This window comes from Pelodiscus sinensis, chromosome 2 (genome assembly GCF_052426305.1).
Source record: "Pelodiscus sinensis isolate ZL-2025 chromosome 2, ASM5242630v1, whole genome shotgun sequence".
NCBI classification, from domain to species: domain Eukaryota; kingdom Metazoa; phylum Chordata; order Testudines; family Trionychidae; genus Pelodiscus; species Pelodiscus sinensis.
Window position 1 is genome coordinate 209,740,133 of NC_143053.1, and position 16,769 is coordinate 209,756,901.

The 16,769-nt window shown below is 40.7% G+C and overlaps 1 protein-coding gene across 1 annotated transcript in view; it reads left to right on the forward strand.

The window, feature by feature from the left end:
* Nucleotides 1–13,701, forward strand: part of THSD7A (thrombospondin type 1 domain containing 7A) — a 540,091-nt gene extending 526,390 nt beyond the window's left edge. Inside the window, exons 29-32 of the mRNA XM_089776685.1 lie at nucleotides 1,026–1,108; nucleotides 1,492–1,702; nucleotides 7,549–7,636; nucleotides 9,586–13,701. Of these exons, the coding sequence (XP_089632811.1) occupies nucleotides 1,026–1,108; nucleotides 1,492–1,702; nucleotides 7,549–7,636; nucleotides 9,586–9,670 (467 nt within the window). The 3' untranslated portion in view covers nucleotides 9,671–13,701. The remainder of the gene's footprint in view (nucleotides 1–1,025; nucleotides 1,109–1,491; nucleotides 1,703–7,548; nucleotides 7,637–9,585) is intronic.
* Nucleotides 13,702–16,769: the final 3,068 nt, after the last annotated feature.

Consider the following 16,769-nt stretch of genomic DNA (forward strand, 5'->3'; position numbering starts at 1 on the left):
TCTGTGGGAGTGACCACAGTCACTTATCAGAATTTCACCATCATTTCACACCAGTATAATAGTGTAATTACTTTTGGAGGATTTGGGGCATAGTGCAAGCACGTTGCAATGGGTGACCTCTACATGTAAAAAAATGTATCCTGCTTGGTACACTGCCATCTTTTCCAGGACAGAAAGAATCTGTGTGCTTGGCTTTATTGAGAGTAAATGGCTAAGAGTTGTGGCTGAAATGATGCTGAAAGCCTGATTGTGTCTTGGTCCATAACAAATAGCTTTGTACTGTACATAAGCCTGTATTAATAAGGGTGACAATTTCCATTAAGAGCAAAGGATTGGAAAAATGGAGCTGTTAGTGGCAAAGGGCTCAATATTTATGTTGCTCTCAGTCCTCCTTTAGGACATTTCTATCCTCAAGAAACCTGACCCTGTAACAGCTGCTTTATAACTGGCAAGGGAGCACCATAGACATCTCCCTGCCCACCCACCCCCCCATGTTTAGAAATTCAGAGAGAGATTGACCTTTTAGATAAATTAAGACAAGACAAAATATGCAGAGGAGAAAAAAAGACCTTTAATGTTTTCCCCATGTAAAGCACTCTGTAGAAAAATTGCATGATGTTTTTCTTGGCTGTCTAGTTAGAGCCATGAACATGATTACCCATTGAAAAACAAAATGCAGCCCCCTACACACAAACAAGCATTATCCCTGGGTTGAGCAATCCTTAAAAGGTACATAAAGATATGTAGCATGTCAAACACCTTCTTATAAAGTGCAGATCAATACAAATAAATTTTACAGATGCTGCACTCTGCCTACAAGAATTAATGCAGGACTAAGAAAACCATCTTCCTCCTGCTTTGGTACAGTAGTATCATCCTAAGTTCATACAAGCAAGAAAATACCTTGTGATTTAAAAAAAAAAATGTGTGACATGCTGTATCAAGTGCCATTTCATGGTTGAAGCCAGTAATTTCAACCGGGGGTGAGGTGTTCTTATGTCAAAATCTGATTTTCTATCCTACAGGGGGCTGTGTAGTGATGCGTCAACCAGATGCTGACAGGTCATGTAACCCACCATGCAATCAACCCCATTCTTACTGTAGTGAGGTATGTGTCACTCCATCGGAACAATGTTGTTTCAGTACATTAGTGTACTCTACAACACAACAGTAGTAAAGGCTAAAAGACTTTATAATGAAACATAGTACATAGGCCCTCATTAGTTTTGAAAATACTTTGCACATACAATCATTACTGGTGAAGCATTTTCAGACCTCTGACTAGAATTTTTGTCATCAACCTCAAATAATTAATCCATCCATTAAATATTTAAACTAGGTGATGCCACACAAATACATACATTCAGAGCTGCCTGCCCTCCAGGCTAATGCTCATCAAAACAATCTTCCAGTCATCAATGTTGTCATGATTTATAGCACTCAGAAAGCTGTGTGTTTCTGCTACGCAGCATAAACACTTGTTCCTTACAGACTAGAACGTGTGGCTGTGAAGAAGGATACACTGAAGTAATGTCCTCTGATGGCACACTCGAGGAGTGCACGCTCATCCCCGTGGTAGTGATCCCCACCACAGAGGACAAAAAAGGAGATGTGAAAACCAGTCGAGCTGTGAATCCCACCCAGCCATCCAGTAACCAGTCAGGACGAGGAAGGACCTGGTTTCTGCAGCCTTTCGGGCCAGGTGAAGTCATTACATGAGAACTTAATAATGCTAAGTACTGCCAAAGGGTTTGGCATTTAAGCTGCTCTGATGCCAAAAGCCATTAAATGTTTAAGAAGGCAGTCATCTGCAAGGATTGAACAAAAGGAAAGAGACACAAATAATCCCCACCATTCATTGCTGCTGCATCGGTATGTTTAAATTAAAACCATATATTACAGAAGGGATAAGATTTTCTTCCCTGATACTTCCTGTTTGAAATTTACCAGTGAGAGGGAAAATACTGTGAAAGAATGGAAAACAGTTACAGTTCACAGCAATCTTTGTAGAAAAGAGGAGACTAAGGGGGTATATGAGAAAGGTCTATAAAATCATGACTGGTGTGGAAAAAGCAAATAAGGAAAAGTTATTTACTTGTTCCTATAACATAAGAACTAGGGGTCACCAAATGAAATTAAAAGGTAGAAGGTTTAAAACAAACAAAAGGAAGATTTTCTTTACGCAGTGTAGTCAGCCTGTCGAACTCCTTGCCAGAGGATGTTGTGAAGACTAGGACTTTAACGGGGTTCAAAAAAGAACTAGATAAATTCATGGAGGCTATTCACTAGGAATGGTGTCCCTAGTCTCTGTTTGTCAGAGGCTGGAAATGGATGACAAGAGAGGGATCAAGTTATTTGTTCTCTTCACTCCCTCTGGGACACTTGGCACTGGTCACTGAGGGAAGACAGAATACTGGGCTAGATGGACCTTTGGTCTGACCCAGTATGGCCATTCTTATGTTTTCATGTTCAGTTATTGGAAAACAAATTAGGGTATCAGGGTCAAGAACATGACTGACATGACTGTCAGAAGGTCGGAAGACTCTCTAAAGACAAGGACCTCAATGGCTTTTCTATTCACTGCTTCCACTAGTGTGGTTGCTGTTTGTAGACTATTTTAGCGGTCAGATTTTCCTCTGAAAGTTTTATTATGCTTATATCTTACCTAAAAGTATCTGCCTCGTCACTTAAATTTGCTACGGACAACTGCAGAAACATGGTGGATGAACAGTTTATCTTGATTGGATGCAACTACATTTGTAGCCTGATCTTATCAGAGCAACACAATAGTAGTTGTTTTGTGTTGTAGTAGTACCAGGACTCCATTATGCTAGGTGCAGTACACACACAACAAAAATATAGTCCCTACTCCAAAGAGTCAATACTTTTAAGTACTGGGCCACATAGGCGTGTGCAGCACATTTCATTAGGGTGTGCACTCAAATAATTTTTTTAAAATGTACTTTGACCCCCCATTAGCCACACCTCTGGAGGTAACACTTTCGGGGCAATATGGACACGTGACCAGAAATAAAAGGTGTCATGTGATCTCCTACCATCCTCTTACCAATAGGGATTAGTTTAGCCCTCACCAAACCCCCCTTACGCAACTATCCTGCAATTGCATTAACCCAATATGTGTGACATTAACTAGGGGGGAGGAGGGAGATGGAGAGGCTGGGGGAAGTGTTCCCTCTAAAAGTTTCGTCCCATGAGCACAATAAATTTTGTGTTGTGCACCAGTACTGAGTTTGTGGCTTGTTTGGATGTGCCACTGTGGCACCCAAGTTATTAATAAATATCTTATGAACCTCTCTACCTTTCCCCTCTGCTGCTCTGTCTCCTCTGCTTGCTCCATCAGCTCCCCTGGTGCCTGCTGCCCCCGCAACCACTCACCCACCTCTGCTGTCCTGACTCCTGCCCTTCTCACTGCCCTCAGCCTCCCTGAGACCTGCCCCCCTCCACCAGCCTTTCTCTCCCCCCTGTGCCCACTCCTCCAGTAGCCCCACTCTGATCATGTGAGCTACCCCTCCTCATCCCCTCTCCTAACACCTCCCTCTACACACCTGCCCTGCCTCTCTCCTCTGGTGCTGGTCCCTCCCCTGCAGGTGCCTGCCCTTCTGCTTCACCTCCTGGTGCCTGCCTCTGCACCTTCCTTCTGCCTGATGCCCACTCCCTCACCACTCTTTACCCCCGTTCCCCTCATGCCCACCCCTTCTTTCAAGCCTTCTCCCAAACCTCCTCTTTTCCCCTCTCTTCTCCTAGCATCATCCTGTCCCCCTGCTCACTGACACCTCCCCTCCTGCCCTTTTCCTCATTGTCTCCACTTGGCCCCCTAGCATTTGTCTCTCTCCTACACCCTGTCCCTTGGTGCCTTCCCGTTTCTTCTCCTGACCTGCCCCCCTCCCCTCAGCACAAGCCCCTTCCACTCTGACCCTTACCCCCTATTTTTCTCTCTTCTTCCAGCAGCCGCCAGCTGGTCTGTAACAGAGTTCTAGGGTCACCCTGACTGTCACCCTTCTGGTGCTCCCCCTACTCTGTCTTTCATAGGTTTCTCAGCCCCCTTTTGGGCCACAAACCCCCACCCCGCAGTCTCTGGTTCCTAAAGTTCCAGCAATCCCCATCACTTGATGCCTACACTGGGTCTGAGTTGTAGGGTTTCCAGGTAGACCCTCCCCCCAAAAAACAGACACACTTGATCGTGGGGGGGGGGGAGAGGAAGAGGGACTGGCTTGGGGGCAGGGACTGGCTGGGAGGAAGAGGGGATGGGAAGCAGCTCTAGGGTGGGGTGGGGGCCAGCCGCACTGCCCCCCGCCCTCCCTCTCTGGGGCCAGCCACGCTGCCCCCAACCCCGGTCCCCGGGGCCAGCCATGCTACACTCGCTCCCGTGCCCAGGGCATGCTCCACCCCCCCGCCTTCCCGCCCGGGGTGTAAACTCACCTCGCTTGACGGGGTGGCTGGGTCCTTGCCGCCTCTTTCCTTGGGGTCCTAAGACCCACCGGTTTTGGCCACGCATGCGGGCAAACCCAGCACGGTGTCCATTCCCCAGAGCACCGAAGCATGCTCCTTTGCTCACGCCCCCTTTGAAACATTAGGGTGTGCCTGGGCACACCCCGTGCGCATGCCTATTCTGGGCCACCGTTAAAACAACTTTAATAAAAAAAGGTGCTCTCTCAATAAGTACTTCATATTTCTTACATGCTACCTCATTCTGTACATTTAATGAAACTCTTTGATGTGACTGATGGCTAGCTGTTCCAATTGACCTATTTTAAAATCTCAATCAATTGCTATTACCTAAAAGTGAGAAAATCTTATTCAAACAAACATCTAGAAACACGAATGTTCATCCCTAGATCGGTTCTGAGACTAATCAGATACAGCTGATTTGGAAATCTTGCAATATCAGGATTTTACAACATTTCCAGTACTTCCTGATTTCAGCTAAAACGGAAATACCAGTTATCACAAGTGAAACATGAATTGCACAAAAAAAATTGTTGTTTTGGAAATTCGACTTTTGATGAAAATCAGGGAAAGAGGGCGCACATGTAAAAAGCAAGCATATTTTGAATTCTGAGTCAGATTCAGGTTTATTTGATTCAGTTCCAATTTTGATTAAACAGTTATATAAATCTCCCATCCCTGAAAATTACCCCATTAGTTCTGAAAGAATCATTTTAGGCACTTTATTGCAAATTTCCAGTTAACATTATAGAACTTGAACTTTTGTATTAGGTGTATATTAAAAACATATCAGAAATTGTGAGTGATTCCCCCTGCTGCTGCTGCTTACACTTTGCTGAATATAAATAACCCTTTAAGGAAGACATTAAACACTTCAGTCATAATGAAATCTGAATTGCTATCACTTCCGATACTGGATAAGTCAGGGCAAATCTACTGCCTTAGTCCATCTTTAATGGATCAGTTGTTTCATTGCTTCAGGTTATTCCATTTTATTAGTCCAGCAAAAATGTTTTTGTATTAATTAGTCTAAATCAAGTAGTCCGATGACTACCAGCACCAGGCCCTGGGTTGTTAGGTAGTATAAAATCTGCATACCTACCTGTGCAGCAGCATGGAAGGCTACTGGCAAGTTTAAAAGGCAAACTTAGTGTGACTAGGTTTATCATTATTAAACTGTAACAAGTTCCCCGGAAGCCTGCATTGAAATAGATCCTTGATTCTGTGATGTTATCAAAACACTGTAAAGAGTTGGTTTGAAGCCCTCATTTTCACCAATACTTGCTGGTGTGAAATTTAAAACAATGCCATGGGAACAGTAAGTGACTTGTGGCTATCCTCAATGGGCATATTTTGCCCGAAGACACATTACATCTTATACCACACTACTGACAGTCCTGGTGTGTATATGGTATATTCAAGGCACAATTTGACCCTGTGTCTGTAAAATAATTCACATGAATGTGATTGGGTGGTATAAGATGTAATGTGTCTTAGGGCAAAATAAGCCCATTGAAGATAGCCACAAGCCACTCACTATTCCCATGGCCTATTGCATAAGAATTTGTTTTCAAATATTAGATTCATTGTAGGGGCAGGTGACCTAGCTCAGAAAAAAAAAGTCCCAGTGTCAAAATAGTTCAAACCCAAATGTATTTTTAAAAAGAAAATAGAAATAAATAATTTCTTCTCTCTGAGCTTTTCTGAAATGCATCTTGGGGCTCAACAGATCATGGAATCTTTGCAGGCTCAGCTTCCACCTTCACATTTCTGGAGTTGCAAACTTTCCCCGAAGTTAAAAAGGGACAAGGCATTAACAACACTTTTGGTCTACAACAGGGTACCCTAGCTTATGAAAGGTTTATTCAGAGCTTTCAGCTACAACACACTAGAGGATCAGAGCAGCTTTCTCCCTCTTTTTCCACAGATGAGTGGGGTGTTCAGTTGAGGCTGTTAGAGCCTGTTTGACATCGGGCAAAAGAGGTAATATGATATGCCTTGTAATTAGCTGCATGTGAAAATGAGCTGTGCAGATAGATCATTGGCTATGTCTAGACTGCAAGCCTCTTTCGAAAGAGCCTCTTTCGAAAGAGAGTGTCTAGACTGCACGTTGAACTTTCGAAAAAGCGGCTTGCTTTTTCGAAAGAAAGCATCCAGTGAGTCTGGATGCTCTCTTTCGAAGAAGCCCTATTTACATTGACGAACGCCTTCTTTCAAAAGAGGAACTTTCGAAAGAAGGCGTTCTTCCTCGTGAAATGAGGTTTACCGCCATCGAAAGAAAAGCCACGTTTTTTCGATTTAATTTCGAAAGAACGCGGCTGCAGTCTAGACGCAGGTGAGGTTTTTTTGAAAAAAGGCTACTTTTTTCGAAAAAAACCCTGAGTCTGGACACAGCCATTGATAACAGCAGACTAGTTCTATAGGCCAATAATAAGTATGGAGAGCTGGGGTAAAGGGAAGAAAGAAGATGTTCCAACAATGCAATTAAAAGGAAGAAATAAGAGGATCAACATTTAGGTATGCAGCAAAGAGAACTGTTATATTCAAAACAAAGTATGGTCACTAATGCCATTTAAAAAGAGAAAAACCAATGTGAAAGTGAGAACATATATATTATTTTTTCCAAACTAAAAGTTGTACTTAAAGTATTTCCCATCTCTCCTGAGTGAGGAGAGTAACACTTAAAATACCCTTCACCATAAATAGAGGCTGGTAATTTGTCAGTGATCTCAGTTGAGCAGGTTCATATCACCCAGTTTCTCCCATGTCCACCTGCTCTTGTCCTGATAAGCAGCCAGTCTATGAATTCACACAAAATGCAAAATGTAAACAAGATTCTGGGCCTTTTTGGTGGCTGGCCTGCTCACAGTGAGAGGCAGTGCTCACTTGTGAATCAAACCAAACCTGCTCTATTACTGTTCATGCTGACAAGGCTGAGAGTGTATTTAACCAAGCCTGTAAATTAAGTAATCTAATAACATTTATACATATTAAGCTTTAATGCTGCCTGTACAGCCTATTCTAGCTTACAATGCAACAAGACTAACCTGTAAACTAACGACTAACATTCATTCTTTTTAGATGGGAGGCTGAAGACCTGGGTTTATGGTGTAGCTGCTGGCGCATTTGTTTTACTCATCTTTATTGTTTCTATGATCTATCTAGCCTGGTGAGTTTTTTAAATTATTCCTTAACAAACAAGGGACACATGGACTGAGCATTTCACTGAATCTGATTCAGATATGAGAACTACGTCAAATATACAGCCTTCAGAATTTGGGTGCATATGATTTGGCCCAAATGAGATTAATGGCCATTGCCATTGTGTTAACAACTTTCTTGGGGCTTGGAAAAAATATTGTTTTACAGATATAAGCCCCATTAAAGATGTCTTCAGTAGCTGCGAGCACATAAAGGTGGTTGCATTGGAGACATTGTTTGCTTCCACTAAAAATCACTCTTAACACCCAGAATAATATCCCAGCAGCTTTGTTTGTGGAGCTGTAACCCAAAAAAGTACCCAGGTAAGGCTAATCTAATGGAGGTTCCCTGTGAATGGTTCCAAGAGGTATATCAGGGTGCTTAAATTTTGTAACCAAAAGCGGATGTATCAATTTACCAGGGGCTGAGTTGTTATATTCCTATATGTTTGTTCCACATGCTGTGGGCCAGATTTTTGCCTCTGTGGTGAGTTCATTACAGTAGTCTGTTGGCATAAAGCAACTACATAGCTGGTAGAGCTAGCTGTCTGAGGAGTCCTGCAGTGCGGGGATGGGGTAAAATAAGATAGGTTTAAAGCTTCATGGGGTATCCCAAGACAAGCTAACAATTAGGTCTATACATATTAATCTAAGATACAAATTCACAAACAAAATGGACTTGAGCCTCCTGAATTGGTAGATATTTACCCCTGTGCCAAATGGATGTTGTGACGTAGTGGGGGTACCTGGCTGGTTTCTATGCTGCTGGCTCTGGGGTAACCCCCACTGGCTGCCGTGGGTACCACGACCCAGCAAAACAGGATGAGTCACTATGCAAACCAGTGGCCAGACACCCCCCATGGAGAGGAACAAAGGAAGGTGGAATGCTGCCCTGGCTGGGGGGCAGGGCTGGAAGAGAGTTAGTTAGTTGCTGGCTGGCTGGGAGCATGGAGGAGACAGCCTAGGGAAAGGGGCTGGAGTTTAGGGGCCCAGTCTCCCCCATCTCAAGGGGGCCTGAGGCATCCTAGCCCAGCTCTGTGACCAGATTACATCTGTGCTGTGCTGTATCCTGGAGAGGCAATAAACTTCCTCTATTCCACTGGCTGGTGCAGTCTGTTTGTGCCATTTCGAGGTGCAGGAGACGGGGGACCCCAACGCGCCGTCACAGATGTAAACCACTACTAAATTAAAATCTAAGGTAACGCTGACTAGAAGGTGGGTAACCATGCAGCATAGATACTCCCTATATGGTGATACCATTTAGAATTAATATATCCACTGCTGCAAATACATGTATTTTGGAGGATGTATCAAGATGCACTAGCGAAAAACTGCTTGCTAAACACAGGTATAGGTACTGCAATAGGCATTTACATCAAGATGTAAATGATAAATTTCAGGTACCATGTTCAGATTAATGACAAAAGAATAGCACCAGTGATGGGCCAGAACCTCAAATCTGAACTCCCTTAAAATGTCAGGGAAGATTAAGATATTCGGTTCTGAATAACATCTACCGCTGGAATGAGACTTGTTGTGAGAACGCCAACATTTTGCACAGAGCAAAACACCGTTCAAAATATAGGTCATTTCTTAACATAATATGATCATGCAAAATTTCCAATCACATACATGTTTCACTACAATCATGTGTCAGAATCAAAACCTAATCTAGATTCAAACTTTCATCCTGTCTCTAAAAATGTGGTATTTAAAGAGGCTGTGGCTTTTGGATGTTTAATGTGTTATTTCAGATGAAACAGGATTTATATACTCATATTTTACCAACAAATAAACTAACCAGTTTGTAAATGAAAAAAAAAAACCTAATGTGGTATAGGAACTATTCATAGAGTGGGATTCATTTTAAAGTTAAATAATTTATTTTTTTAAAACATTATTAAATTAATCATTTCAGCAAAAAGCCAAAGAAACCCCAGAGAAGGCAGAACAATCGACTGAAACCTTTAACGCTGGCTTATGATGGAGATGCAGATATGTAAAATATAACTTTCCATTGCAACTGGATTCTACATTACTGTTTTGAAATCAGAGAGTGTCCAGAGGCACAAGGGCATGCTACGGAGTGGATTTTAGACATCATTTGTTTTTTAAGAACCGTGCTGTAAAACAAAGAACAATAGTTTTCATAATGGCCATGGATATTCAAGGCATTGCTTTATTCTAAACCACGAGCACAGAGAATTCTGGCCAACTGGAAATACGTTTTTTTTTTCTTTTTTGAAACTGTCAATCACTTCAGTCTCCAAACCACTGTGGCTGAGTTAGTATTCAGTTGAGAGCCCTGATGTCAGACTTACCTGCACCATTAACCAAGTATAGTCAGTGAGCATGAAGAGTTTGTATCCAGCTATCCATAACTCTTTATAGTCAAGCATAACTTATATACTCAGTTGACGCATATGTATTATTCTGTCCAATAATATACTTGTTAAAGAACATTTTAGTGCTTAATAAGATGTTAACTGAGAAGATTGAACAAATTCAGCATCTTGGCAATTTGATGGTAGCTTGTGTTAATCTGCATTTCAGAGGGCAAAGACTCTCTTGCTAGACTCTGTTCTATTATCACTCCAAAGTGTCATATGCACAAGTATCTAGGAAGGAAACACATCCTCAGATTCAGTATTTTATAGTGGTTACTGCCTGGAAAAAATGAATACCTGGTGTAAATGTTACAATATGTTTCTACTTTCTCTAACTCTCAAACTGTTGCCTGCATCTTTTTTTGCTACATGTAAGGCAAATTTTTGCACTATATTAGTGCAGCATGATATGCACTTAACTAGTATTGCCATAGAAACTGCCTCTTTTCAAAAGGATGATGATGCATCTTGTGCCAGGAGTGTCGCATAGGCATTTATGTTCTTGAATCCTGAAGAGAGTAGAGTTCAGTTTGGACTGTGACTGGATGGAATCAGCTAATACATGTACTGTATACACTGTTTCTCCTCACCACAGCCATTTTGTAGTCTACATCATGGCAGTAATATAAGTGTCTAGTTTCTTGTCCCATCTACTTATACAAATGTAGATTCTCCGGTTGGTTTCTAATTGTACTTTGAAGGCTGTTTATGACTAGATTTTTTATATTTGTTAACTTTGTTAAAAAAAAGAAAAGTGGTTGCCCTCTCTCATCTTGAGTGAAATATTCTGATTATTTGTTCAGCTAGGAAAAGAAAAGTTGCTTATTTTCCTCTCCCTAATCAAATAATTGCCAATGTAGCTGCCAGTGCAAAACTTGCCCTTGTTCTCTTTAATTAGGGGCACTGGCTGTAATCTTCCATTATTCAGTATTATATTCATTAAAAGTACTGGTTAATGAAAGCTATCAAAATATTTTCCTCACTAAACAGAGTATGTGTACACTACGGGTCAAGATCGAATTAAGCTGTGCAACTTCAGCTATGTTAATTAGGTAGCTGAAATCAAAATACCTTAACTTGACTTTTGGTACTGTCCACACTGCAGGAAGTCGAAGGGAGAACAGTCTCCCTTCGACTTCCCTTACTCATGGAAGCAGGACTATTGGCATCGACAGGAGAAACTTCGAATTAGCTGTCTTAACTAGACCCACTAATGCAAACTCTGAAAGATGGACAACAGCAGCTTTGATCGTTCTCTATAGTGTAGACACACCCTCTGATAACTGTGGCAGTATAGCAGCTCATTGCCACTAATTTCTTTGCATCTTAATCTTTTCTAGCCCAATAGATTGTTATGCTTCCAAAATGAAGCCTGTTGTATTGCCAGTGTATCGACACATGTGTCACAGACAGGATTCATGACCTGAGGCTTTTAAGTGTAACCTAAACGGAAACCAAGCAATACAATGACAAGACCTTATCACAACACCTTTCAAAACAAACGTTGTGTAAAGTTAGGTATTGGTTTCTCAGGACTTTAATACTCTCAACCATTCCTGAGCATCACTACCACCATTCACCAGTTTTTTGTACAGCCAATAAAACTATATACATATACTTTACCAACTTTGGGCTGGCTTGTGTGTCTACTGAAATCAGTGGGTGGCATAAGTGCTTATTCAATGTTCAGTTGTCATTGAAATCTGTGTGTTTTGTTCAAAAATCAAAAGTAGAATATGGTAATACCACTGTTTTGATATTACACTATGATCTTCTCCTAATGCATAGGTAACAAGACCAGTTGAGTGTATGTCAATTTCTAGTAGTCATTTGTGCAGATTCACTATCACACCCCAATCCTGCAATTTGACAGTAGATAGTGAAAACTGCCTCACCACAGAACTCAGTATGACTCCTTGCTGCTGCAGCAGTTCACTTACATACAAGTTTCAGGATTGAGGCCTTAATCTTACATAATTACATATAGCCCTAGAGTGAAGAAAAAAAAACCTTGTATGTACAAAGTTAAGTTCCTTGAAGTGTTTGAGTGAGAAACAATAAAAAGTTAGTTCCTACTTTATCAGACATGCACAAAAAATGGACTGTGGGAAAGTTATCAAATTGCACAAAAAAATTTAAAACTTCAAAAATAAGATGTGGAAACTTGGTCATGGATTAATTACCTTTGAAAACCCATTTCTGCATATTGAATTGTTTTAGGCTAACATGGGAGGGATAGCTCAGTGGTTTGAGCATTGGCCTGTTAAACCCAAGGTTATGAGTTCAATCCTTGTGGAGGCCATTTAGGGATTTTGGGGCAAAAATTTGTCAGGGATGGTACTTGGTCCTGCTGTGATGGCAGGGGACTGGACTTGATGACCTTTCAAGGTCCCTTCCAGTTCTAGAAGATAGATAAATTAATGGAGATTGCCTCTCTCCATGGGGATAAGTGAGGAATGTTCTTTAATTGTCAGCAATTTACCATTATTAATTAATTAAGGGGTTAATCTTTTAGTAGGAGGCGCCACTGTAACACTCTCCATGAAGGCTGTTTGACCTGGACACACAAATTTTCACAATTGATTTCCAATTAAAGTTTATCATCTGTTTCTCCTTAACCAAAACTACTATTGATAAAAACAAAGAATAGGTGTTTGGCTTTTACAATCCATAAAGTACAGATCTACAATTATATTAAATTTTGTAAATCTGGAGCCAGAATAGCCTGTTCCTTAGAAAAAAAAGGCATCCTTTAAAAATAGTTTAGGATATGGGGAGAGTTTAAGTCTATAACTCTAAAAGATATAAAAAGGTGGCCCAGCCCTATTATTCTGAAACAGTAAAAAAAAAAAAAAGTATTGTATACAATGAAGACTAATTTGCTTTAATAACCAGAGTGCTTCTACAAATCCAGTGCCTAAAGCAGCCACTACTGTAGATTGTTAGTTTGTGAAAGTAATGTTTCAGTGATCAAGTAATGTTTCCAATGATCTAAATTTATTTAGAAAATAGCTATGTAGACATTGTTGGTGTGGTGGTTCGTAATTTACTTTAAAAGTCTGTAATTTCTAGATTACTGTGTCTGCTTTGAGTCCTGGAGCTGTTTCTTTTAAAAGCTTTGCTGATACTGCACAAGCTTTTTTTTTTTTTTAATGCTTACTACAATGCACCCATTTTAAAATTCCCTTTCTGCCACCAAAGTGTAATAAAGTCTAATTTTCAATATAGTAATCTGAAAAGACCCACTTAAATCTCAGTATAAATCACTGTAAAATATAACTTGGATGAAACTGAAATCTTCTTTTACTTTTATCGTTCTCGCGCAAGTTAAGAGTTTATTTTGCCTAACTTAATTTACTTGAATATTTATTTTGTAGAATAAGGAGGCAGCTGTCTGAGGAATGTTTACTTTTTTGGGTTAATATTAATTTGTAAATTGTGTAATGCATTTTTATTTTTTAAATTATGTATATTCTTTTTTAATGCACAAAATGTTTACGTACAACTACTGCAAATTTGTGTATATTGTCACTAAGCTTTATTCAGTTAATATAGATGGCATGTGAAAATGTAACAAGTCTTACATTTTCATATGGGTTATTTTTACATAACTGATGTATTGCTGACAATAAATATAAACACAATAATTTTCATGTGCCTGTTTTTAAATGATTTTGTCTATGCTATGCTGTAAATCAGTATATTTTGCGGGATATACTTGAAAACACCTCCTGGGTGCAAAAATCACCACTTCCCCTTCATGTCCATCATCCTAGACTACTTCCTAGCGCTCAAGAACTCAGGCCTCACACTCAGCTTGAGCTATGTCCACCTCATAGAACTCCATACCTTCCGCCCTCCCATGGATGGTCAATTGGTCTTTACCCAGCCTATCACTACCTGATTCCTAAGGGGGCTGATGAACTGCTTCTCCCATGGGACCTCTACCTTCACCCAGTCTCCATTTGAACAACTAGCTACATGTTTCCTTTCCCACATATCCGTGAAGGTCCTCTTCCTGATAGCCATCACTTCTGCCCAGCAGCTAAATAAATTGGTGACCCTATGTATACAGTTTTCTATAACGATAAGGTTTTGCTGTGCCTTCATCCTAAGTTCCTCCCAAAGGTTGTCTCAGAGTTTCATCTCAACCTGTCCATCTGCCTCCCAGTCTTCCATCCAAAACCGTAGACAGGATGCTGCATTTCTGGACATCCACAGGGCACTAGCCTTCTACTTGGACAGGACTCCTGCATTTCATACCTCCCCATGCTTCTTCATAGCCATTGCAGAATGCTCAAGAAATCCAGCCTTTTCCTCACAATGTGTATACTGTTGGATCGCTAAGTGCATTACGTACTGCTATGTGCACACAATCCAACTCCACACCACAGAGGCAGGATCACTGAAAACTCCACATTAGTGTATGCAACCACATCCGCCTCCCTGGCAGATGAGCCCTGGCACCAGACTGGCTGGGCAGCAATTGGGCCCTCTGTCCTTGCTTTCACAGCACACAACGTCATCAATATGACTTTAGGATGCGTCAGCTTGTAGCAGGCCTTACCCATCACATCCTCACACCCCCCTGTGAGTTGATCATTGCTTCATATTCAGACACATTTTAAATACATGATATAGGGACCATCACCTGCAGAAGAGGAGGAGATTACTTACCCTGTAACAGGAGGTTCTTCAAGATGTGTGATCTTCATTTGTATTCCAATATCCACACACTTTCCCCTCTTCTGCAGACTCTCTATGCAGCGGTAAGAGGGGGACTTGAGGGTGTGTCACCCTGCATGGCTTCTTATAACCTTGCATGGAGCATGTGGTGATTGTAAGACAACCGTACAAATCAATGGACACTGTGGCTGAAAAACTTCTAGCTCCTATGCATGATGCGCATGTACACCCTCCTTTGGAATACAAATAGGGACCACACATCTTGAAGAACATCTAGTTACAGGTAAATACCTCCTCTTCCCCTCCTACAGGCACTCCTATTTTATTAAAAAGCATCTGTTCTATAAAACTAGAATCTGCCATTTACTGTTCCATATGTTAAAAAATAAGGAATGGTCCGGTAGCTCCTTAGAGACTAACCAAAAAATATAGATAGTATCAGGAGCTTTCGTGGGCATAACCCACTTATTCAGCTGTATTTGCTGAGTATTAATGTTTTGTTATGCCAATTTTCATATACTCTGGTAAATATTTTGTAGAATAAAGTAAGTGGAACATAGGACCCTGCCATACCAGACATGGTCAATGAGACATCTAGCTCTGAAACCTGCCTCTAAAAATGACACCGGGCTCTTGAACAGCAGGTACCTTTTTCAGCTGATGTTTGTAAATCTTTACAAAATATGTATTACACAATCTGCAATGGACAAAATGTTTATGTAGGATTTCTTCAAATATGATTAACATCCTTTAAAATAATCTCAAACAACATTTGTGAACTAATCATTTCACTGAAAACAGTGAGAACACTCTCTCATTCACTTCCCTACCTGTCTTCACCAGCAGTTCCAGAACTTCACAGTTTCTGCGCAGGAAATTGCTAGATCAAAAGTGGGCGAGATGGAGAAATGCTCTAGAGGAGAACAAGAATAACTGATGACAATTTTTCTCCAAAATTAGTATTGACAGGAGCTTTACAAGTCCAGGCCCTATGAAGAGCAAAATAATTACATTACAAAGTCACTCTTTTGAGTGCCACAGACTCTGGTCATCAAAGCTGACTGCATTTAAGAACCACTTATGCACATTTCTTGAATTAGGCTTAATCTATTTCTAAGAATATCACTTCAAAAAATATAATAAGTAGGGTGCCCAGAATAGCTTTAAAAGATATAAATGTCCTCCTGCCAGATATTTCAGAAACGCAACTTTGCTTTCAGTTTACCTGTTCATATTAGAAAATGGATACTCCTTCCATTCCCTCCTCATATGAAGCTGTAAAATTCCCTCTAAAAATTATATAGACCTCTATCATATCTACTCTTAGGATATGTTTACACTAAGTTACAAAGTTGAATTAAGATAAGTTACTTCATAGCTGAAGTTGCGTAACTCGACTTTTGGCACTGTCTTCATAGTAGGAACTCAAAGGAAGAACACTCTTCCTTTGACTTCACTTACTCTTGCAAAATGAGGGTTTCTGGCATCGACAGGAGCACCCCTCTCAGTTCGAATTAGCTGTCTTAACTCAACGGCTAATTTGAACCCTGTAAGATTGACAGTGGCAGCTTCAATCTTCCTCTGCAGTGTAGAGGTACCCGAATCATCTCTTTCCCAAATAGAAAAGTCCCAGTCTTTGTAATCTTTACTCATTTTACTCTGTTCCATACCTTTAATCATTTGTCGGTCATCTTAATGTCTTTTATAATTCTAATATATGTTTTTGAAGTGGGGTAACCACAAAAGCCCTCAGAATTCAAGGTGTGAGCATGCTCAGGATGTATACAAAATGGCATTATATTTTCTGTTCTATTAACTATCCCTTTCCTAATGGTTCCTTATAGTGCTAGCTTTTTGACTGTCACTGTACTTTGAGGTGATGTTTTTAGAGACCTTTATGAATATATTAAACAGCACTGGTTCAGAGGCAGATCTTGGGGGGATACCACAATTTATCTCTTTGCAGTGTAAACACTGACCATTTAGTCCTATCTTTTGGTTTCGGTCTCTTCACTAGTTAGTGATCCCT